The sequence below is a fragment of the Podarcis erhardii genome (genome assembly GCF_964252035.2).
Source record: "Podarcis erhardii genome assembly, chromosome: 3".
Taxonomy (NCBI): Eukaryota; Metazoa; Chordata; class Lepidosauria; order Squamata; family Lacertidae; genus Podarcis; species Podarcis erhardii.
In genome coordinates, this window is record NC_138507.1 from 90,001,704 (window position 1) to 90,026,584 (window position 24,881).

The window sequence follows — 24,881 nt, forward strand, 5'->3', positions numbered from 1 at the left end:
TAAGAAACAAGGAAACAGTAGTTCTCAGTCTTTGCAAAATGGCCATTCCAGTCTCTCTCTGTCTCTGTCTCTGTCTCTCTCATCCTACTGTATTTACATCCCACCTATCCTTCAAGGAACTCAAGGTGGCACACATCCCCCCCCCATTTTGTCTTCACAACAGTCCTGTGAGGTAGGTAACTGGCCCAAGAACACCTAGGTAGTTTGATGGCTGAGCAGGGATTTGAACCCTGGTCTCCCAGGTCCTAGCCTGACACTTTAACAACTAGTCACACTGGCTCCGCCTTGGGCTCAACTGCCTGATCCTTGTGTGGCAAGCAGACACCACTGAAGCTTATCTGAAGCACATACTTTCCCTCAAATAATTCTTTCAAGGGAAGAATGTGCATTGGATGTTCTTTAAAGGTACAGTGGTACCTCGGGTTACATACGCTTCAGGTTACAGACTCCGCTAACCCAGAAATAGTACCTCGGGTTCACAACTTTGCTTCAGGATGAGAACAGAAATCGTGCTCCGGCAGCGCAGCAGCAGCAGGAGGCCCCATTAGCTAAAGTGGTGCTTCAGGTTAAGAACAATTTCAGGTTAAGAACGGAACTCCAGAACGAATTAAGTACTTAACCTGAGGTACCACTGTATCTTGTGTACACAGCCAAAGAGATCTCTCTCCTTCATTTCTCACCTGTCACTCCAAGGCAACCAGAATAATTTGGGTTTGTATGAGAAGCAGCTTTGGCTATAAAACCATCAATATTATTTCCCAAGCACACAGTTGCAATGCCATTGCATTTGCTTTAGTAGGAGTGGGGACGAACGGATGCCTGAGAAATCTGATGGGGAACAGGCTCTGCTAGTGTTAATTCTTTGGACCTTCCATCTGATGTTCAGCCTGTACCATTGGTGAACTTTGGGCTTTCAGATATCAGCGGCACCCTGTGTGATGCTAAAACTCAGTGCCGCCCCCTGCCTTCCATTGTTTGTCACTGTTGCAGCACCCCCTGAAGTCCTCCCCTAAATCCGCCTCTGCCTGTACATACAGTGGTACCTCAGGTTAAGTACTTAATTCGTTCCGGAGGTCCATTCTTAACCTGAAACTGTTCTTAACCTGAAGTACCACTTTAGCTAATGGGGCTTCCTGCTGCTGCCGCGCCGCCGGAGCACAATTTCTGTTCTCATCCTGAAGCAAAGTTCTTAACCTGAAGCACTATTTCTGGGTTAGCGGAGTCTGTAACCTGAAGCGTATGTAACCTGAAGCGTATGTAACCTGAGGTACCACTGTACCTGGAAATGAAACCTTGAACCACAGAAGCACCATCAGTGGCTGTCATCCCAAGGAAACAGAAGCCAAGATACATGCTGGGATGTCTGAAGCCTCTCACCATTTGGATATCGGATCATGCATAATGGTATATTTACCAATGCCAAATATGAATTTACTGTAGAGACAGATGTTAGGCCACACTTGGTAGAATACATATTGTTATGAAATATAATACCAGACATTTCCTAGTTTTTGTGTACAGTGATTTCAGATACAAAGTTCCATTTGACATTGTAGGTTTATACATCAATAAGTTGTCAGAGTCCTTAAACACTCCTGTATGTCAGTGGGCAGGCTGGTACAGATCCACAAACGATGCACTCTGGTGTTGTTGGTGGGGTGTGTTTTTTTTCCAAATAAGGAGGCCTTGAACTTTGCAGTTTTGTATGCTGTAAATGCCGTCTTGAATGCAGAATTAAACAAAAGGATAGCATAACCAAATCCCCTGGGTTAAAGAACATAAAAGTGAGATAACCAGAATGTGTTAGCATTCACTTACATCTCTGCAAGAGTCGAGTTATTTGATTAATTTGTTGCTTTCATGTTTGGCTTTTAAAAATCCTTTTGATTTTATTTCAAAGTGTAACTTAAAATTTAAAGTTTACGGAGACAGAACACGTTTGTCAGAATTAAAAACCAAAACATGGTATAAAAATATTGGATATAGTGTCACCTACTTTATTCCAATGATTCATCTTCTTTATCTACATTCACCCTTTATCCCGCTTTTTGTGTGTTTTGTTTCAATTGTTGAATCTTAACGAAGCGTTTAATTTGCTCTATAAAAGCATTAAAAGTTATAAACGTTGTGATCTTCCGGTTTCAAAGCTTGTGGCAGTGTCACCTGCATACTAATTGATAGCCTCATTTGTTTTCAGACAAAATAGTTTTTCTTCGGTATTTTATGAATATACGTGCATTTTGCTTTTCCTAATTTTAAGCCTTACATACTGCTCTTTGACAAGTCACTGATTTTAGGATCAACAGCCTAAATTGCTGTGTCACAAACAGTTGATGCTCAATAATTCTATATGCTGTAGCACTGCTGGTGTTAATCACTGTGCATCCTTGGGTGATGGACAAGTCATTTCAACATCTCTTTTTCAGTGTGATATATATGAAAAAACTTGCCTCTTTTGACTGTAAGTCGTAATTAACCAATCATGCTTGCAAATCATCTCAGAGTTTCAAATGACTTGGGTCTGTGGAGTGAGTATGTTATTAAAATGCATAATAATTCTATATCCCAATATTCATAGTCCAATTTGTTCATGCTTCCTATGTATTCATAGTGGGCCTTTTTTTGTTTCTCAAGCATATCTTCAGTTCAGTTTTTTTTAAAATGCAAACCTTGGTTCTCAAAGTTTTTGAGAAAATCAGGTAGGAGTGAAGAATTTTGGCTAAGCTGGAAGGATATGACCAGCCCAAGGTCACTCAGTGACCTTCAAAGGCTAAGTTGGGATTTGAACCAGGGTTTGCCTTGCCCTCTCAAACCACATCACACTGGCTCTACAGAAGTGCACCCCTCTTCTTACTTGGGGAAGAAGTCATTGTATTGTTGGGCAAGAGATTGTATCATTCTCTATTAAAAACCCTCATCACACTTTTAAACACCTTAGTCATGGCAAATTCAGAAGTCAATGATTTTCACAAATGTACACAACTTACTTGAGAGCTTTTCATTGTTTATGAGGTCTCCTGGGGAGCTTTTTTTTTACATTCCTGTGAAATTAGTACTACTTGTTGTGCTCAGGTAACACAGAAACTGGAGAGTAGGGTTGTGACATCAAAAGTTTGACAAACAAGTGAGGCTTTGGAAACAAGAGTTATCATCCATTATTTTGTGAGGAACAATGAGGCTCTGGGTTAGGTCTCAAATTTTATCATGCAGAGGTTCCACAAGGCAAACATACACATAAAAGTTTAAGGCTTCCCAAGTGTGTTGTGGTTTTTTACCTTTTACCATGGTTATTATTTCGTATTTAGTCTATTCATTTCACAGGACCCTTCTTGTCCTGAGTGGGTGAGCTGGTAATTAGAAAATGAAAGAAATGGGGAGCAAAGACAAGAGGGAATAAAAAAAACATTAAAACTGATAATTTACTATTTATAATTGTTTTTACCATCTAACAGCCAATTCCCCATTCCCACCACCCTTCTGAGTAATACCCCTCCCCACCCTCTCACTATATATAAGGGTCTGGTGACTTCTGTTTCAGTGTATCTGAAGAAGTGTGTATGCACATGAAAGCTCATACCAATAACAAACTTAGTTGGTCTCTAAAGTGCTACTGGAAGGATTTTTTTATATTTTGTTACCATCTAACAGGTTGTGGTAGATGGCCCTGGGCTGCTACAGCCAGTACTATTTTTCTAGAGGTGCCAGAACCCACCATGAACACCTCCCTCGTTCTCTTAGAATGCCAATGGCGCCCACCTGAGAGGTGCTGTAACGGAGTTGCAGTGAGTTAGCTGGAAAAAACCCTGACTACAATTGCTGTGTCTTGTAGCTTCTGGCCTCTAACAACAGATGCAAGAGGCACTGGAGGAATAAAGATGCGTACAGTGGTACCTCGCAAGACGAATGCCTCGTAAGACGAAAAACTCGCAAAACGAAAGAGTTTTTCGTTTTTTGAGTTGCTTCGCAAGACGGATTTCCCTATGGGCTTGCTTCACAAGACGAAAACGTCTCGCAAGTTTGTTTCCTTTGTCTTGCAAGTTTGTTTCCTTTTTCTTAAAACCGTGCATTCACTTCAAGGAGCAACTCATAGCACGCGGTGTGGGAGCCTTTTTTGAGGTTTTTGAAGACTTTGGTGATTTTTGAAGCTTTTCCAAAGTCCGTGCTTTGCAAGGCGAAAAAATCGCAAGACGAAAAAACTCGCGGAACGAATTAATTTCGTCTTGCGAGGCACCACTGTATAAGTCAGCCCTAGTCCTCAGGTGTTGATAATCAGTGTAGAATAGCTTCAACAAGTGATTCATGGGGTCATTTCTATGCCAACCCTTGTGATGGATAAAGAAGTAGAGAACCACGTCCTCCTTTGCTTTGTAACTTAACAGCTGTGTAGAAGATGGAACTTAATTAGGTGCAGCTTATCATGCAGAGGTGAGGAAAGCTGTGCCTTCTGAAATCCGTCCCTGCTACCCAATTATTTCAAGTCCAGAAACCCTGTCTTCTTGGTCATCCTATTAGCAGTATGCCAGCAATGTTATATCAAAAATGGCAATGTATAGGAAGCAGCGGGAGGACTTGCAATGTCCTGGCCTAAGCGGTAACCAGGAACCTTTGCTTTCATCCATGACAAGCCAGGCTTAAGAGAAAGGGAAAGGATGATATTGGGTGAAAAGAACAAAGATGCAGAAGGAAAAGAAATAAGAAAAAGCAGAGACAGCTGGGGGGGGGATGCTAAATTATGGTCAGATGGCCAATTGCGTCAGCAGCACTCGCAGCAAGAGAAACAGACAGCACACAGCAACAGACCAAATATATTACAGTGGCTACTGGGGCTGGTAGAGCTGAGCTGAGCAGGGTGGGGGGAGTTCAGATTTTAGCTGCTTAGCATGGAGAGCAATACTTTTGTATGAGTGAAAGCCTGCAATTCAAGGGACAAAATAAATCAACCATCTCAGGCACACCTTTCCTCAAGTATACCTTGTGATCACTGCCCCATTTCATTTTCTTCTTCAATCTGCCTCTTCCTCAGCTTAGTTTATTTGGTAGTTTTCTTGGGGAAAAGCTTATTTATTTGGTAGGCAGATGATTGGCAAATAGCACCTCTGGAGATGGTCATTGCCCCTGCTGAGAGATAAACGATGGTGGTGCTTTGTCCCCATAGTCCCTGCCTCACTGCACTACTGCAGGAGCAGTCAGAAGACAGATTAAGAATGGGGCCACTGTACCCTTCCAGCCCATGACATGTGGTCATTAGGACAATACAAACATAGGAAGCCTCTATCTGCACTGCAGTTTCTATTCGCCTGTTCCATGTGCCCTGGCTTTCGTTCTGCAAGGAATAATAAATCAAAATGTTTGGCTTGCAGTGGCAATAAGTGGACTGGAGCGATTGTATTCATAAAAAATAATGGCCATGTGTCTCATTGCCTTCCCTGGTTATAACTGGAACTTATCTGAAATTGGGAGCTTATAGCCACCCAGGTTACAGTCTAGTTTGCATATTTGCCAGGTATTTCCTCTGTGGAAGACACTGCTGCCACTTGTGACAAAAGAGAAGGTTGTTAAGCCAACACACAGAGGTGGGCAATCTTTTTGTGCGTGTATGGAGGACTGCATTTCCTCAGGGATAAACTGTTAGGTACCACTCTGATGAAGAGTGGGACGAGAGAAAAAGGTGGGCAAGGGATACCCACTTTTCTCTGTTATGTTTCTGCTACTCCCTCCTCTCTCTTTCTGCCACTCCTTTCTCCCCATCCCCTCCTTATTACCTGCATGAAATAAGGAAAGAAGCTGCACCAAATTTAATTTTTATGCCACCTCTATCTACATCAGGATGGTTTACAACCCACAGAAATGTCAAAATATACAGAAGAAATCCCATTGTCATCTGGTAACAATTCAACCAAAATTAATTAACAAAATTCAAACATTTTTTTCACACATAGCATTGCAACATAGTACCAACAAACTATCAACAAACAATAAAACAAAATGCATCAATTACAAAAGAATTAAACAGTTGTGAAACAGAATTTTATTTCTCCAAGATATCATTTCATTTGGAAGTATTTGTAACCCTGCATCTTGGTTATATGTTTTGCAGATGACACAGTCTATTCTCATTTTTTTGTATCTGCTTTATGCTCTGGTATTTTATCTGTATCAGTGGCTTAATCTATGGTTCTGTTGAATTATGTCTTCAATTTTATTTTTTGTGGGGGTACAGTTGCACGAGCAGGAAGGCACGAATTTGAAGGTTGCACCCAGTGCGCACTTTACTCAGAAGTAAACCCTCCTTAAGTCAATGTGCCTTGCTCTCTGGGGTAAACATGCGTCATGCCCTGGAAATTGACATGGTGGGAAAGAAACCAGGGAAAAGCAACTTGGCTGTGGCTGTGCTAAATTAAGAGCCTCACGTGAGTTTCTCAGCCACAGCAGCTGAAAGGCCACTCTTGGGGCACACAGGGAAAGCAGAGAGATGGAGGGCCAAGCAGCAGTGACCTCATAGGGAGACTGTTGCACAAAAATAACTGCCAGCCCCCCTGCCGGCGGATTTGGGAGGGGATAGGCCTCTGCAGGGCTGCTGTCACAGCCAAGGCACTGAAAGAGATGCAATCTGGGGGGGAGGCACTGTTGAGGGGGCCTAGTTACCACCACACTTTTGGTGGTGGTGAAAGGGTTAAAAAACCTCACCCAGGACTGCAGCATAATCTATAGGCTTTCTGATATTCCAGACTTACCCAAAAGAACACTCAAAATGAACTTTAAAATATGTATATTCCTCCAAGCCAAGCAAGTGTCTCTTGCATAAAGGGCTGCCACCTTTCTTCCCTTTTTTCCTTTTCAGCAACAAGCATGGCCAGCAACTAGGGATGATGGGAGTTGTCGTTCAGCAACACCTGGAGGGCCAAAGGTTCCCCACACCTGATTTATAGCTCAGTATTGTCTACATCTGACTAGCAGCAGCATCTCCAGGATCTCTGGCATCCTGCTTGGAAATGCCGGAGACGGAACTTGGGCCCTTCTGCATGCAAATCATAGGCTCTACCGCTGAGCCACGGCCCTGTTCAAAGTACTCTGTTATTATAATTATATGAAATTATCTGCAGAAGGTAGAAAACAATACGCACATTGACCGCACACCCCCTTTCACACTTGTTGATCACCTTCCATTCCGACAGCAGGCTGCACAAATACAGTGAACCCTAAGCAGAATGCCCAAATCCAGGCTGGGGAATACCTTTATTGGTACCAACAAAACTTGTCACAAAAATAGTAAGCAACTTTTGGAAATGAGAACTGGGAAACTTGGGACAGGGCAACACCATACATTTAAACCACAGTTAATGCTTCCCAGTTAATGCATTCAATTCCCCCCCAAAGGATACTGGTCTCTGTAGCCTAGGGGTCGGCTACAGACCCTCAGACATTGGGGGGGGGCAGACTATATTTTTTTGGAAATGAATGAATTCCTATGCCCCACAAATAGCCAAGAGATGTATTTTAAATAAAAGCACACATTCTACTCATGTCAAAACACGCTGATTCCCTGGACTGTCTGCGGGCCGGATTTAGAAGGCGATTGGGCTGGATCCAGCCCCCCGGGCCTTAGTTTGCCTACCCATGCTGTAGCCTGTTAAAGGTGATGGGAATCACAGTTCTGTGCGGGGCAGGGGTGTTGTAAACAAAAATTGCCCTTTTCCCTTATGGGGTATCCAAGAGCCCATATAGAGTCCTTACGTTCGGTTCCCTACTGGTAGTGAAGGGAGATGGGAAAGGTTTCTCTCAATATTCTCTGTACCTTGTACCTAAGAAGGATTGCTCACAATATTATCTGCACCTAAGTAAATTTCTGTCTAATCCTGATTTCGCAATTGTGGTCAGACAGTTAGCAAAGCAAGCAGTGGCTGTGTGCTAAATCTGTCTGGCAGGTCAGGAGTCCATTTCCTGCCTTGCTAGCTTGCAAGAAAACTGCAGCTGCTTGCAAATTTAACCAGCCTGCTAAGGAGGCCGTTTCCTGCTTTAACAATGCAAAGATAAGAAAAGACACGTACAAGCAAAAGGGGAGTGCTTAGCCAGCAGAAAGATAGGTATGAGGAAGATGGAATGTTTAGCAAGCAGTATAGATGTGTTTAGCAAGCAATATAGATGTGCCATATAAGGGAATAAGTTGAACATTTGCCAGCTGATTGGGGAAGTTTGAAGAAGGTATGGGAGGGGGGAGGAGGTTCAGAAAAGTATAAGAAAGTCTGCTGAAGTACATTGCTTCGCAGCCAGTTTTTCAGGAGCTATCCTGCTGGTTGTCTCTGTGCACAGATTGCAATAAACTCTTTTCTCCAAAGAAGAATCTTTCCTGGTGCTTTTTGCACTCTCTCTTCGGCACTGGGGACGCGGGCAAACGATTCCCTGGCAAGGGCAAGGTTCAGGCTACAGCTTGGTGCATTGGCCGGGAAATCTGCCCCACCCCAGAGGGCCGGGGAGGGCCAGGCTCAACCAAGGTGAACAGCTCAGCAGCGTTTGCAGGCTCCCGTGCGCACCCCGCCTGTTTCGTGGGGGGAGCCAGCCACACTGTTCTGGAGTGGAGACATCTGGTTGAGGGAGAAAAAGAGGTCGGCGCCGAGGGGACAGGTCCGCAGCGGAAAAAGGTAAGCCCGACGGAAAGGGCAGCCCGACGGAAAGGGCAGGAGGCTTGATCAACCTCCCCTGGTTCTGGCAGGGTGTCACAGGCAGTAGGGTGCCGCCAGGAATAAGGGAACTGGCCGTGGCAGTAGTGTGCCGCCAGTAAGGTTAAGCAAAAGGGGACTGGTTGTGCAGTAGAGTGCCACCAGCAAAAGTTTGGAACAGAAGAGGGAGGTATATATATATTGTGATTTTTGGTGTGTTCTGTGTGGTGTGTGTGTGTGTGTACCGGATACTCCAGTGTTTGTCTTGGTGTATGAAGGTCGGGGTTTAGCATTCCCCTTGGCCGAGCGGTTGCAGGATTGTGCATTTTCTGCCAGGGCGACCTCGCGCAGATCACAATCTGTAGTATATGAAGTGTGAGAGAATTTTTACTGTGAATAGGAGCGGAGTATCTGGAAGAAATGGGTTCTGGCCAAAATAAAAGTACCCCTTTGGAATGCTTTTGGGGATTCAAGCTGACGAAGGGGGAGGATGAGGACATTGTGTGAATTAGATTGGCCCACCCAAAAGAATAAATTGGCCGTCCACCGGGACCCTTGATTTGCAACTCATTAATCCATTATATCAGAACATTTTGAATGTCCATTCTGATCAAATCCCCTACATCTCCACATGGAAGACCAATGTGGAAAAGAACACCCCCCCCCCTGCTGAAGTCATGCTGCCAAGAAGTCTCAGGCAGCCGTATCTGCTCAGTCAGGAAGACAGGAGGACAACCCCCAGTCCTCCAGGATTCAGAGAGGGAAGAAGATAAAGTTTTAATGCCCCCACCGCCTTATGCCCCGGCAACAGCCCTGGCACCACCCCCGCCACAGGGAGCAGATGGCCCAGCCCCCAATCCCGTGGACAATGCATTGTTAGACCTGGACAAAGATGAAGAAAGTGGCAGAAAGAGTGGGGAAGACAGTGAAAAGTGTGACCCTCCATAGGGCACATAAAGCACAGGAGAAGGGCATGGCCAGAGTGATGCCTCTCCGCAGAGTGTATGACCCTCCGGCCCCCGTGGGACCTGATGGGGTGGTGCCCAATAGAACTTATACAGTTCAACATGTCCCCTTCTCTAGTGCAGATGTTTGTAATTGGAGGAACCAAAACCCTTCATTTGAAGAAAACCCTGCCAAAATCATTAAGCTGTTTGAGGGAATTTTCAAAACCTACAATCCCACTTTTGATGATGTGCAATATTTGATGGATGCCCTGCTAATTACAGAGGAGGCTAGGCGAATTCATGCTGAAGCCCGAGCACACATGAGAGCGCAGGGGGCAGGAGATCAAGCTGTTGCAGCAGGATATCCTGAAAATACACCGAATTGGGATTATCAGACCACTGAAGGGCAAAATACCCTCACCACTTATCGCCAGAATGTCTTAAATGGCATGAGGAGGGCAGCCAGAAAACTCACCAACTTTGTGAAGGCCAGAGAAATAGTGCAAGGGACAGAGGAGGCCCCTGGAGCCTACTTAGAGAGGCTGAAGGAAGCCTACCGCCAGTACACCCCCGTGGACCCAGATGAGGCTGCCAACGCCCCAATTTTTAAAGCGGCCTTTGTAGCCCAGGCAGCGCCCGATATCCGCAGGGACATTAAAAAAAATAAAAAAATTAAAAAATTGAAGGTTTTATGGGCCACACCTTGGAATGGATGTTAGGAATAAGAGAGGAAGAGGCCCAGAAGGAAAAAAGGGGAGAAGTATCAGGCAAAGAAGTTGATGGCCTTGAAGACGGGAGGTCCACCGTTAGGAGAAACCGCCCGGGGAGGAGGGCGAGGCCACTTAGGAAAGAATCAGCGTGCCATCTGCCGAAAGGCACCTATTTCCTCTCCCAGGCTAAAATGAGGAAATGTCAGATGCTACTACTACATCCGCGTTAGAAATTCCAAGTCACCACAGCCCTCAACCCAGCTACCCTATTACTGGTAGGAGAAGGTGAGGAGCCCACGCATGACTGCATTGAAGTAATGGATGAGGTGTACTCTAGCAGGCCTGACCTTAAAGATGAAGCAGACCCCCAGTGGCCGTCATGGTTTGTGGATGGAAGCAGCTTTGTTGAGGCTGGACAGCGGAAGGCAGGTTACGCAGTAGTAGCCCTGGAAGACCAGGTGATCAAGGCAAAGCCACTCCCGCCTGGAACATCGGCCCAGCTGGCAGAATTAACTGCGCTCACCAGAGCCCTAAACCTGGCAAAGGGGCAGAAGCTGACAATGGACCAGCCTTTGTTCACTCAGTATTGCAGGAGTTGGCTAAGGCACTACAAATCAACTGAAAGTTGCATACAGCATACAGACCCCAGAATCAGCTATCCAAGCTGACCCAGGAAACTGGGTCTAATTGGGTGACAATGTTACCCCTGGCATTACTCAGGGTCCGCAGTCTCCCATTAAGACGGACCCATCTGTCACCCTTTGAAATTGTATTTAGGAGACCGGTCCCATATGTCAGAATGTTGCCCCACATGCTGGTCAGGATATGCAATTGAATAATTATGTCCAGATATTCTTCCGAGTTTTCTTTTGTCTCAACAGGTGGACCCAGGCTCGCAACCCCTGTGTGTTGGCTGCATCAGTTCAAGCCAGGTGATGAAGTGTGGGTAAAAGATTGGGCACGGACGCCGCTACAACCGTGCTGGAAGGGACCTTACACCGTCCTGCTCTCCACAGCCACCGCCGTGAAAGTCGCCAGCATCACCCCTTGGGTCCACCACACCAGAGTGAAAAGAGCCGCTACAGATTGGACTGTGCAACTAAATCCTGATCAACCCCTTCGGCTGATCATCACCTTGTGTCTGACGCTACCAGGAAACGCGTTGGACCACGGGCACCGAGATCCTGCAGCTGATCATCACAAGGACTTTCATAAGGACTTTCTCTTTTCTCTTTTCTTCTGTTATATTCTGTATTGATCTGCTCTATGCCCCACAGCCCTGACCCCACTGAGCCATACCGCCCTTACTGGCCTGCTGGCCTCTGCTATGATTGGTTCGTCTTGCCGGTGGTAAGAGACGGCATGCTCATTGGCTATTGGAAACAGGGGTTTGATGAGGTTGCCGTATTGAAACATCCCACTACCCCGTTGTGGCTCCTCTCCCACACCACTATCCAGCACGCGTGGGTAGTGCTCCTACGGGAAGTTGCAGAGACGGTCGAATTCTATCGAGTTCTGGACTGCTCTTGCTGTTGGGGGGGAGTAACCAACTGTCATTCGGGGGGTAGAGCACTGTACCAACCTCATCTGATGGACCAGGTTCTAAACTTAATCCAGGTGTTGCATGGGACGGAGCCCATCTTAATGCAAGTGTTACAGGGGAGGGAGCCTGAACCAGGTGTGCATTGAAATTGCTGAACAAGTGCCAGTAAATTCTGCAGCACCACCTCTGACAATCGTGGTGGCTCGAGCCTCCCAAAATAAGAATTGCCACCCCAGGATTTCAGCCTCCATACGCCCTGGTCAGTAGGGAGGCAGCACGAGAGTTCAATCCACCCAACAGGGTTAGTAGGAAAGTTGACCCACATAGTGGGAGTATCAGCTCACCGGTGGGCTCTCACCTTTGAGGCTCAACAGGTAATCGAGCACGAATATCAGTGGGCTCTTCAACAATGAGCACACTCCCTGAATATTGGTGGGAGGAACCATGGAGTGATTGGGGATGGTGGATAGGGGTTATTTCAACTGCCCTTGTCACATGGATGTGTCTCTTTTTCTGCTGGCATGAGCGTCATAGGCTCTGCGGGAGACGACAGCCCGATCCTTCTATCCCCTTGATGATCCTCCTAGTATTCCTTGTTCTCATAGTTGCAGGAGACAAGGAAGGTGCTGCACCTGGTGAACATGGGCAGATGGAGACTAGATTATTGAATAAAACATCACGAGGAGAAAATTATCATAAGATGTGGAAGAATAATATTTATATCCAAGATATGTTTAAGTTTACCACAATGTTAAATCTCTCCAATTGTTGGCTGTGTATGCACATACCACCTTATGCTAAACGGCCAGGTTTGATGCTACATGGAATTCCCATTGGTAACATCTTCAACATAGAGAGGAGTTTGTGCGCTAGTTCATTCTCATTGCTGTATGTTTATCCCAGATAACAATGTTAGCATTTCGGCCACAATTGACCACATGGAGACAATGATAGCTGGGAACCCGCTAAAAATTACAGAAGGTGATCCATGGAATTGGTTATATTCTTGGCTGCCCAATGGTGGTTGGATCAGGCATATTATGGTATTGATAGCAGGGCCGCTTATAATCCTTTTGCTTTTCTGCTTCTGTATGCCCTGCTTGATGCAATGCTTGCAACATATGATGGAAAAGATGATGTCCCGCACGATGGGTCCGCGTGTGATTGCTTTTATGAGAGAATATAGACCCATACCCCAGAACGAATCTAAGTAATAGATTGTTCAAAAGAAGAGGAGGGAGTGAAGGGAGATGGGAAAGGTTTCTCTCAATATTCTCTGTACCTTGTACCTAAGAAGGATTGCTCACAATATTATCTGCACCTAAGTAAATTTCTGTCTAATCCTGATTTCGCAATTGTGGTCAGACAGTTAGCAAAGCAAGCAGTGGCTGTGTGCTAAATCTGTCTGGCAGGTCAGGAGTCCATTTCCTGCCTTGCTAGCTTGCAAGAAAACTGCAGCTGCTTGCAAATTTAACCAGCCTGCTAAGGAGGCCGTTTCCTGCTTTAACAATGCAAAGATAAGAAAAGACACGTACAAGCAAAAGGGGAGTGCTTAGCCAGCAGAAAGATAGGTATGAGGAAGATGGAATGTTTAGCAAGCAGTATAGATGTGTTTAGCAAGCAATATAGATGTGCCATATAAGGGAATAAGTTGAACATTTGCCAGCTGATTGGGGAAGTTTGAAGAAGGTATGGGAGGGGGGAGGAGGTTCAGAAAAGTATAAGAAAGTCTGCTGAAGTACATTGCTTCGCAGCCAGTTTTTCAGGAGCTATCCTGCTGGTTGTCTCTGTGCACAGATTGCAATAAACTCTTTTCTCCAAAGAAGAATCTTTCCTGGTGCTTTTTGCTCTCTCTCTTCGGCACTGGGGACGCCGGCAAACGATTCCCTGGCAAGGGCAAGGTTCAGGCTACAGTAGGAGAAAATAACAGAGGCCAACCAGAGAATATTGAGAAGCAAAGAAGCTAGTAAGCTTGATCTTTATTGATCTGTTGCAACAGGGTGCTCCCCTCACCCGCAGGAAAGGAGGAGGAACCCAGAACAATGGCACGCAAGACCTTATAAAGACTTTTGAAATTGCCACCCTGTAGATCAAGACCACCCCAGAAACATCATACCTACATCATAGAAAAGACGGTCTAAAACAGAAATTTGAATGTTGTTTTTCCTGTTTGCCAGGTTATCTGATTGCCTTTCCTGATAGTCTGTCACCCATTCAAATGTTGATTACTCAATTCCTGAGACAATGGGAAGGCTCCCTGACCCCCCCTCCTTCCTTGCAGGGAAAACATTTGGTCAGTTTGGGAATCAAAATGGTTTGAGGTCGGTCTTCCTGTGCTGATCTATCTACGTGCTTGGTTGGTACACTTATGAACATTGCCATATATCTAAGACCTCAAAATTCCTATCACGGGGGGACTACAGTTCCCAGCATTCTTTTCGGGGAAGCCGTGTTCTTTAAATGCGTGGTGTAGCCCTTGCTTATTGTTCTGTGAATTTGGGAGGGTTTTCACTCCTCCCCCTTTAGGGAGTAACAAGGCTGCCTTTCCGCGCGAACTAAAACAGTAGATGAGAAAAGAGCAGAAATGAGTCTGGCCCTGTGGGGGCTTCTCTTTCCTACTATACGCGGCGCTCGAGGAAAGCTGCACGGTGTTCTGCGCGCAGCAGGCGTAGAGGCTCCACTTTGCATTTAAGCACTAGGCCCCAGCCCGGTTACCAGGAGACACAAGCGGGATGGAAAAGGGGAGGGGGGGGGGAGGGAGAGAGAGAGAGAGAGAGCGAAGAGAAAGAAAGGCAGGCAAGCCGGGTGAAGCGCGTGCGCGCCCACGTGAGCGCCCGGGCGTACGAGCGAGAGGCAACAAGCGCGAGCCCGTCGCGCCTGCGCGCTTGTTGCCTCGGCCGGCGCCGCTCCGCAGCCCTCTCTCAGAGCCGAACCCGATACTCCCGCGCAGTTGTTGTTGGAGTATAAGCAACAGCGGCAAGAGGCGCGGGAGGAAGGATCGTGGAAAGGAACTCGCGGCGCATGCGCGGCGGGGCCTAAGGCAGGCAGGAGGGTGGGGAGGAGGAGGAGGATTGGCGGACTCGGTTTCGTGCCTCTTTCTCTCCCTCCCTCTTCAGCGGAGCCGGAAAGCGAGTGAGCGTTGAGGGAAGACCCCCCCCTCCCTCCCCGCAACGCTCGCTGGGCCGGGCGCTTTGAGGTCCCGCGCTCGGGCGAGTTGCCGCCGGCGGCGGGAGGAGGGTCCTTGACGAGACGCTGTTGCTTTCGTTGCCGCCACCGCCTCCTCGCCGAAGCGCCGTCTCTCTCCGTCCCCGCCCGGGACTGAGTCCATTAGCTACAAAATGGCGGACGGGGAGCTGAATGTGGATAGTCTTATCACCAGGCTGCTGGAAGGTGAGCGCGCAACCCTCCTCCTCCTCCTCCTTGGAGGCAGCGGGGTGCGGAGGCCCGAGCGGGGAGGCCGGGGACAGGGGCATTTCTGAACCGGGGCGAGCGAAGTTTTTGCTCCTAAACGGGAGTCTTGCGGGCTTGGTAGGGCGGACTCCGCGGGCGCCTGAGAAAAGGGTGTATTGGGGCTCTCCTGTGGTCGTGTGAATCCCGTGTCGTGAGAACAGCCGCCTGCCTCCCTCTTCTGCCTCCCCCCCCCCTCGCCGCCCCCGACTAATAACCTCATTTAATAAGCTCATTTAGGCGTTTGTTATCCTTGCCCTAATTGGGGGTGTGGAAGAAAGCGGTGGTAATCGCTGGGTACTTTAATTAAAGTTGGGTGCCTTTATCTTTTCCCTCCATATCCCACCCCCCACCCGTCTCCGGAGGAATAAATGCTCTCTCCGCCAGTACCTCTCGCTCCCATAACTTACTACGGCGGGAGAGGTAGAAAAGCGTAGGTAGAAGTACGAGGTTTCCCTTTGCAGTCTCATCCTTCCCACCCCCATCGCTTCAGTCGCTGTCAGTCTCTTAGCACTCCCCTGCCCTTGTGGATATATATATGTACTATAACTTCAGATTTATAAACCACAGGTTAACCCAGAACCCGGGATTCTCATTCTAAGGCTGCTTTTTGTTTAAAAATTCCACCTCGCTTTACTGCTTCATGGACAAAGATAATCCAGTGTCCTACGACTGCTTTCTGTCATAGTGTTAGTATGGGGTTTTTTTGTGTGCTTTGTCAGTGCTTTGTGATATTAAATAAGGGCTTGAATCTAAACTTTTTTCTTTCTTCTGCAGCTGTCGAGGTATATTTATAAATCAAATCCATGTGTCTTTCCTACTCGCCCCTCACAAAACACTCAAGCATTATCTAGTTCTGTCCCCCCCCCAAAAAAAAATCTTGCTTATTGTTTCTGTGGTTATAAAGATGTCTATGAAACTTGGTGGTTTTCACAGTGTGTGAAAGCACAAGCTTGGTTTCTGTAGGTGAGAAGGAAGTGTGTGCAGGACAGTGAGCTGGCTAGTCGGGGAGGGACTCTGTCCCTCCTAGGTGCCTTGCATAGAAATGCATTAGACTGCTGCAGGGAAGAAGGAATTATCTGTCCTCCTTGTGCCAGGCCTCACCAGTGTAGTAACTTTTGTGGGTATGTTTTCAAGACTGTAACATTATTTAAAATAGTTTTTAAAACATATAGTGAAGAAACCTGCAGACATCCAATTCATTTTGTATTTTTATGTTGTGAACCTCCCTGTGATCTTTGGATGAAAGGCAATATACAAATTTAATACATAATAATAATAATCTGAATCCTGTTTGAAATATCTATGAAGTACAGTAAGTCAGTCTTGCAGTTTAGTTTTAGTACAGATAAGCTGACACTATATTGTGTTAACATTACTGAAACAGCAAAACTGAGAACTGTTGAAAATGTAGTGTAACTATAGGATTGTGAAATTTAATGTCACTTTTGTACAGGCAGCTTTGTCTCACATCCACTGATAGTTATCTCCATGTGAAAAGAGTTTTTCACACATGTATCTACTCTAATGGTAGAGTTCCTGCTGTACAGGAGCGAAATCTTTGAAATCTGCAATGAGTCTGTTTAGCAGTGGGCAGCATCACTGTATTGGCACCACCCATATTTTTTATTATTGCAAGGGGCTCCGCTAAGAAGCCGGTCACAACTGTTCGGTGTGCAAGCAGGGGCAAGACATGCAGGGGTAAGGCTCGCTGAGGTGAGACATTTTAATAATAATTAACTATAATGGGAAAGGGGAGTAGAGAGAGGAAGCCAGAACTGGGACTAAATCAAGACATACCATCTTGACAACTCTTGCCTGAGTACTTAGTGAGGTTGCAAAGGTTTCTGCTCTTCAGCTCTGTGACTATACTACCAGACAGGCAGTGTTCTGAACACTTGTAATTTTCTGGATTGATGCCAGTATACTTATGATTTGGTTGCCAGTTGTATGTATCAGATAAACTGGAGGGTGACTATACTGACATTTCAGGTTTTGGATTTACTTGTGAGCTATAACTGCAAACTGTAGGCAGTGCAGCCTTGCTTCAACATAGATACTGCTGTTTCAAAGCTTGGTTTTGATAGAACCATTTCTGAGTTTTCAAAATACTGGATGGGCTTCCTTTGTCTAAATTTTGTTTACTTTTCACATTTAACTTCCTGTCTCGCTGATACACTATACTGTGAGGAGCAGCCTGGATAAAGAGGATTTTTAGTTTTAAGGATTTGCTTTATGTAATTCAGACTGGTGATGGCATTTTAATTCATGTTATTTGACAATGCTGTTATGGTGAGATGAGCTTCAAAGTAAGACGACTATGTTGATTATTAGCTGGAAAATGCATTTTCAGTATTTCTGAGGCATGGTTTGTGGCAACCAGAACTGTAAACTACCATATCTTAGAAAAGCTATTGTAGAGCAGGAAAAAGTGCAAGAAAAGGCCAGCCAAAACCTGTAGAGAGGTTGGTTGCAGCATCATTTGTGAGGAAAAACTGAAGTGGGGCTTCTTAGTTTAGAAAAACAACTGAGCAGGATATGACTTGATTCTTGACCAGCATCCAGACCTGAAACTGAATATTTCATTATATTGGAGGGGTGTGTGTGTGCATGTGAGAGAGAATTTGTTATTGATTCACTTCTAGAGAGCTGGAATAGGAAAATGGTTTATTCCTGGGGGGAGGGGGGAAGCTGCATAACACAGGAAGAAGAGTTCTTAACCACAGGCAAACATTCTTCCTCCCTTCCCCCAGCCAGTGATCCCTACTATAAAAGTTAGGGGAGGGGCTTTTCTTTTACATATTATGAGTTTTTAAAATGACAGTTTAAAAAAATTGTTATACAGTCATACCTTGGGATAAATATTTTCGGGTTTTGCCGCATGCGCATGCGCAGACGGTAAAAATGACGTCACACGCATGCGCGGAAGCAGCGAAACACGCGGAGGCAGGTTGCGTTCGCTTCAGGATGCGAACGGGGCTCCGGAACGGATCCCGTTCGCATCCCAAGGTACCACTGTATAGCCTTGTGTTTAAACAGTAGCCTGGTAGCCATACTGCTACTGCTATAGTCGTAGCAGAATTCCTTATTCATTCTCTGCCTTCGCCCCTAAAAGTTTGTGCAGCCTAGTAACTGTTGTAGGTTTATATACCTACAATTTATATACATAATTTATAGGTATATACCTAAATTCATAGGATTTTAATATTTCTATACAAGCTTTCTTGTCATTTCTATAAAGAAACTGCTGTAGCATTTCATCTCAAAATGAGGAAGCAGAATATAAATTATTTTAATGATAATAATAAAGAAGCATCAATAAAGCTGTTTCCCAATGTGGTATTGTAATTGTTACTATTAATACATTTTGTATACTGCCCTTCATCCAACGATGATAGATCTGTTTACAATATAAAAACACAGAAATACATACCATAGCCAAAAACAAAAAGAATACACCCCCTTACTGTTTAAAGGGCCATCGATTGGCTAATTAAAGAAAGGCCTGGGAGAGGAGGACTGGCATCTAAAGATATGTAAACAAAGGCACCAGGTGAGCCTCCTTGGGGGAGAGCATTCCACAAGTGGGGAGGCACAGCTGAAAAGGCCCATTCTCGTGTTGTTGCTCTACAGACCTCTTGCAGAGCAAGCACAGTAGTGCATGTTAAAGTGTTATCTACCTCAGACTCACAGTGATGCTTAAAATCAAAACAAAATTTGAAGTGGGATCATTGAAGGAGACTTAGGTTTGCAAACTGGACACTCAAGCTGGGTATCTTTGCCATCAATTGTGTATGCATTTAATATGTGTTAATTGTGGTGCCAACAAGATACGTTTATATGAAGGAAAGGGGGTGTAGGGAAAATTCAGGGCCTGTTCAGAGTGGAAGGAAAGGGGGGACCTTTTTCTGCCTCCACTTCTAACCACTCTGAAGACTGCAGAAGGGACCCTCTTAAGAATATGAGTGGGGGAGGCATGGCTGTTTTTTGAAGTCTTCAGACTAGACCACATGAAAAATGAACATAAGGTTTTTAGCTGCAGTTCATTCATTTTCATCTTTGTATTCTTGTTATAAAAAGTGCGCCTAGACATTCCGATGTGCGCATAACCTAGGTTTAATATGCTGTTTAGCTCCTAGCTTTCATATATCAGTTTCTAACAATGACACTCACACACCAATCTCCATCCTCCATCCAGAAAAGCCAGAGTTCATAACAGAAATACTCAATGAGGGTGCAAAGCAGGACCAGTGAGGGGTGTGGGCTGGAGAGAATAGTGGGGTGGTAGTGAGGCCTGGAGGGCTATGTTCTGCCCATGGCCTTGATGTTCCCTATCCCTGATGCATACAAATGTGTCAAATCTATGCTGGGAATGTGGAAATATTAGAACAGCCTTCCCTAACCTGGTGTTTTCCAGAACAGTGTTGTACTGCAATTTCTGTCAGCCTCAGTCGGCATGGGCAGCCACAAGGAATGCTGAGAGATGTAGTCCAAAATATCCAGAGTACACCTAGTTGGGAAAGGCTGCATTAGAAGAACCATGGCTTACATAGGAATGTAGGTATCTTAAAAATGAATGGAAAATATTATTTAAAAATATTATTGTTGGCTTTAAGCTTTAATTGGATCATTTAATTGTACTGGAGATTTGAAGGGAAAGCAAGTGAATATGACCCATTAGTAGTGATCCATATGTTAAGAGCTCAAATGTTGTTGGCAGAAACCTGGAGATTGGTTCAGTTTCTATCACGCTAATGAATAAACATTTATTATTTTAAAAAAAATGAGTCAGAAAGGTGAGGCAATAGACTTTTAGGAGAAAATGAACTAGGAATAGGAGACCTAGATAATTTGTAGTACATGATGTTTTTAATGTGGTTTGAAATATAAAGCTGTTTCAGCTTCAGGTGCCTAATTACCATATTTTTTGTACCATAACACTCACTTTTTTCCTCCTAGAAAGTAAGGGGAAATCTCTGTGCGTGTTATGGAGGGAATGCCTATGGGTGGCATGCCTACGGATTTTCCTCCTTTAAAAACTACGTGTGTGTTATGGTTGGGTGCGTGTTACAGAGCGAAAAATACGGTAACTGTCTCCCCTCCCACCCCCAACACCCAGTTTCCCTTTTCCCCTGAATTAAGTACCTTGACATTCTCTGTTTTAGTGTGTTTAACACACATGGTTGTGTTAATCTAAGTTCTACTTAGAGTAAGCCAAAGTTTGGCACAAACATTAACTTCAGGTAGTCTACTCTGAGCATGGCTAACATTGGATACCACTTTTTCTTTTAATTTACCAATTTATGTGCATCTGCATCCCTAGAAAGCCCCCATTGATGTAGAAGCTACTACCTTATTTCTCGTGGCTCCAAAATACTTTACAGCCTGATTTTTGTTACTAGAGGGAATGATCTTAAAGTTTTCACAAATAAAATATCCAGAACATTTTTTTAGTTTGAAATCACAGGTGTTTCCTTTACCATAGTGATAATTTCTCTCCCTCCCTCTCTGTGAGCTGAGCTAAAACTCATTTTCAGTTTTCAAGTTGTGTAATTTTTACCCTCTTACAAGTATCTATTTTACTCTCTTACAAGTATCTGTATGATGCAGCAAGAAGCCACTTGCCTGTACAATACTGAATATACATTGGATTTCCACATTCTGAGATGCAGTAACATGGTTTAATAATCATACTAGATTCTTAAAACTGTAACTAACAGAGTGAATCACTTCTAGGACGTGCTTATAACTTAACTACTATCTTTTAGTAATGTCTTCCTGTTAAAACATTATCTGAAGTCATTGAAAACAGACATTGATGACCAACTTACAGTACAATCCTTATACAATTCAGTATACCGAAGTATACCATGCATACACACACCTCATTGGGACTTTCTCCTATGGTTCCAGTTACAGATAGGTAGCCGTGTTGGTCTGCCATAGTCAAAACAAAACAAATTCCTTCCAGTAGCACCTTAAAGACCAACTAAGTCAGTTCTTGGTATGAGCTTTCGTGTGCATATCTGAAGAAGTGTGCATGCACACGAAAGCTCATACCAAGAACTGACTTAGTTGGTCTTTAAGGTGCTACTGGAAGGAATTTGTTTTGTTTCTCCTATGGGTTAGGGATTGTGCTTTTAATCTCTTGAGTTCTGTTTCCAAGCAACTTTTCCTAGCTGTCCTTCCTGCTGCTATGTCAGACTTGTTATCCTTAAGAAGTTGTAAAGCTGCCCTTACCAGTATTCACTCCATAAATTGTATCCTCTGCAACAGAACTGTGATAATCTCTGTGGTAAATAAATGAACAGGGGGCATAACTCTTGAAGACAAAAACAAGTTCAAGGTTCTAACCTTTGAATGCTTTTCTTTAAGAGTTTAGAACATGGGTAGGCAAACTAAGGCCCGGGGGCCGGATCCAGCCCAATCGTCTTCTAAATCTGGCCCATGGACAGTCCTGGAATCAGTGTGTTTTTACATGAGTAGAATGTTCCCTTTTATTTAAAATGCATCTTTTGGTTATTTGTGGGGCCTGCCTGGTGTTTTTACATGAGTAGAGTGTGGCCTTCTATTTAAAATGCATCTCTGGGTTATTTGTGGTGCATAGGAATTCATTCATATTTCCCCCCCAAAATATAGTCCGGCCCCCCACAAGGTCTGAGGGATAGTGGACTGGCCCCCTGCTGTGAAAAAGTTTGCTGACCCCTGGTTTAGAGGTTCTGCTGTCACTTCTGAGTATCCTTTCCTAGAGAACTTACCGGTAACTGTACAAAATAATAGGTTTCTTTCCTCAACCCAACTTGGAAGCTAGCAGGGTGCCCAAGAGCTAGTACAGACTAGCAGCTGCTGGATGCAAGAGCTGTGAACAAGGAAGTCACCTGTTCACACGTTGCCTCTCCAATAACTCTTGGCAAGTCACTCCTTTACCAGTTCATGACCACTTGTTTATTTTGACGCATCTATACCCTAGCACAGGGGTCTGCAACCCGCGGCTCCGGAGCCGCATGTGGCTCTTTTACACCTTTGCCGCGGCTCCGGGGTGGATACTAGCAAGGGGAGGAGGCGCATTGTGCGCCCCGACACTCCCCACTGTGGCGGGCGCTGTACTGGCTGTGACGTCGCATGGGGGCGGTGCGTGCATTAGTTTTGCGGCTCCCAGGTTTTTTTTTCCTTCGGAAACGGGTCCAAGTGGCTCTTTTTGTCTTAAAGGTTGCAGACCCCTGCCCTAGCAGTTTGAAAGTACGTCAAAGTGCAAGTAGATAAATAGGTACCGCTCCAGCGGGAAGGTAAACGGCGTTTCCGTGTGCTGCTCTGGTTCGCCAGAAGTGGCTTAGTCATGCTGGCCACGTCACCCAGAAGCTGTACGCCAGCTCCCTCAACCAGTAAAGCAAGATGAGCTCCGCAACCCCAGAGTCGTCCGCGACTGGACCTAACGGTCAGGGGTCCCTTTACCTTTAGACCCTGTCTACTAATTGAAGTATTCACAGTATATCCGTATATATTTTATTTGTATATGTGCTCTGTATTCAGTGTACTCTCTCTGTGTACAATAAAATAAGACAGTGATGCGAAAGCTAGTGGAATGAGACGAAGATGTGTATAATTTTCCAACAAGTGCCATTTTGCCGTTGAATCTTCTGGCCTGAAACTGACTGTTGAAACAGCCAAATGTTAGTCGCTCGCATGCCAGGCCTTCTCAGTGGATTGCTGCTGCTGTCTCTCACAAGCTGGAGTAAAATGTTAGAAGCCAGTACAGTGGTACCTCCGGTTGCAGACAGGATCTGTTCTGGAGGTCCGGCCGGATCCCGAGGTTTTCGCAACCGGAGGACCGTTTTTGCGTGTGTGTGCGCGGCAAAACCTGGTAAAATACTTCCAGGTTTGCCGCTTTCACATCCCGAAGTTTACGTAACCAGAGGTACAACTGTAATTAGATTTCTAAAATCTGCTTCAGTACCTGCCATGAGTCAGCAGCTGTTTTGGATCCATGGCCATATTGTGAATTTTGAGTAAGTGCTATCACAAATAGCTGTCATGTGGGGCATGACATTCACAAAATGACAGCTGTAATGGTTCTGACCAGTCACAAAAACACAAATTTCCTTTTAGAACGAATCCTTCTCTCCTAGGACACAGAAAAGAAAACAAAAACAGACCCAGAGGAGGAAGAGAGGGAAATGCACAGCATAGACATAGCCAGGATTTATTGGGGTGGGGGGACGATGGAACCAAGCTATCTGCGACTTGATTGGTCAGTTAGTTAAACATTTTTATTTATTTTCTTGATTTAGGGGGCAGCTGCCCCCCTCCTCCCTCCTGGCTATGCCCATGATGCACAGTCAGAGAAATAAACATGCTCCTTCTTTCTCCCCCTGCCCACGTCACTTCATTCTACGTCCGTTTGGTCTCATTGCTCTCCCTTGCCCTTTTCTGTCTTTTACAAGATACACTCTATCTCAGTCTTTCTTTACCTTCTGCTTGGGTACTAAAGCCAGCCTAGAAAGGTTCATGGAGTTAAAAGAGGAAGTGAGCACTTCACCTCTATGCACACTTCCAGGCAGTGATTGCGAGCTCTAGGGAGTCATCTTGGGTGCAGTTGCATCTACAAACACCACATTGTGAATACCAAGTATGTAGCAATATAAAGAGAGGAAGTAGTTATGGAGTGGGAGGGAATTCTTTGCACATGTGAAAGTATTCTATACCTGGGTCAGTTATTGACCTTCTGTGGTTAGGAAAGACATGGCTCTCTTGAGCATTTGAGGGAGGTCTTGTTTGATGGTTCCATAATATGATTAATATGCTATTTTTCTGCTGAGCAGTGTTCTGTTTGCTTGTGGGGTTTTTTAAAAGTGGATTGTTTGCTGTATTGGGGTTTTCTTACAGACTAAATTATGAGGTACAGCTATTTTATTAAATACCTAAAGTACTGCTGCTTTAGTTCCATCTGGCATAAATTATCTGTCTCATAATAAATTATCGAACATCTAGCCTGTGAATCAGCAGCCATACTTGAGATAGTTCATTGAAGATGTCTGGTCACTTTTGTAAAGCTGGTTATTTGAGATTGGGATCTACACAGTTTTATCTGACTTGGCTCTGACAAAATCTCCAGTTTTGAGGAAATATTTTAGAACTGCTACAAGTGAGCAATTGTTGGTTTTCATGAAGGAATCATTTTGTTTTTCAAAGAGAAACTCCATGGTGAAACTGCTGAATCACAACATATCAAAAAGTTACATTATGTTCATTTGGGGGTTCTGAATAGAGTGGTGCTTCACTGAGACCAGCGGTCATCAACATGCTGCCGTGGGTACTGTGGTGCTCTTGGGGTCATCACCTGGTGCCCACAAATCCTTGAGCCCCGCCCCCTCTGCCCTTTCGGTCATGAGAAGATACAGTGGTACCTCGGGTTAAGAATTTAATTCGTTTTGGAGGTCTGTTTTTAACCTGAAACTGTTCTTAACCTGAAGCACCACTTTAGCTAATAGGGCCTGCCACGCCGCTGTTGCGCGATTTCTGTTCTCATCCTGAAGCAAAGTTCTTAACCCGAGGTACTGTAACCTGAAGCATCTGTAAG

The 24,881-nt window shown here is 45.0% G+C and overlaps 2 protein-coding genes across 2 annotated transcripts in view; one reads left to right on the top strand and one right to left on the bottom strand.

The window, feature by feature from the left end:
* Positions 1-24,881, bottom strand: part of PCARE (photoreceptor cilium actin regulator) — a gene marked incomplete at its 5' end in the record, with an annotated part of 409,145 nt that overhangs the window by 175,519 nt on the left and 208,745 nt on the right. The gene's annotated exons all lie outside the window — the stretch shown is intronic.
* PPP1CB (protein phosphatase 1 catalytic subunit beta) overlaps positions 14,769-24,881 on the top strand; it is a 35,350-nt gene continuing 25,237 nt past the window's right edge. Inside the window, exon 1 of the mRNA XM_081854214.1 lies at positions 14,769-15,247. Within this exon, the coding sequence (XP_081710340.1) occupies positions 15,196-15,247 (52 nt within the window). The 5' untranslated portion in view covers positions 14,769-15,195. The remainder of the gene's footprint in view (positions 15,248-24,881) is intronic.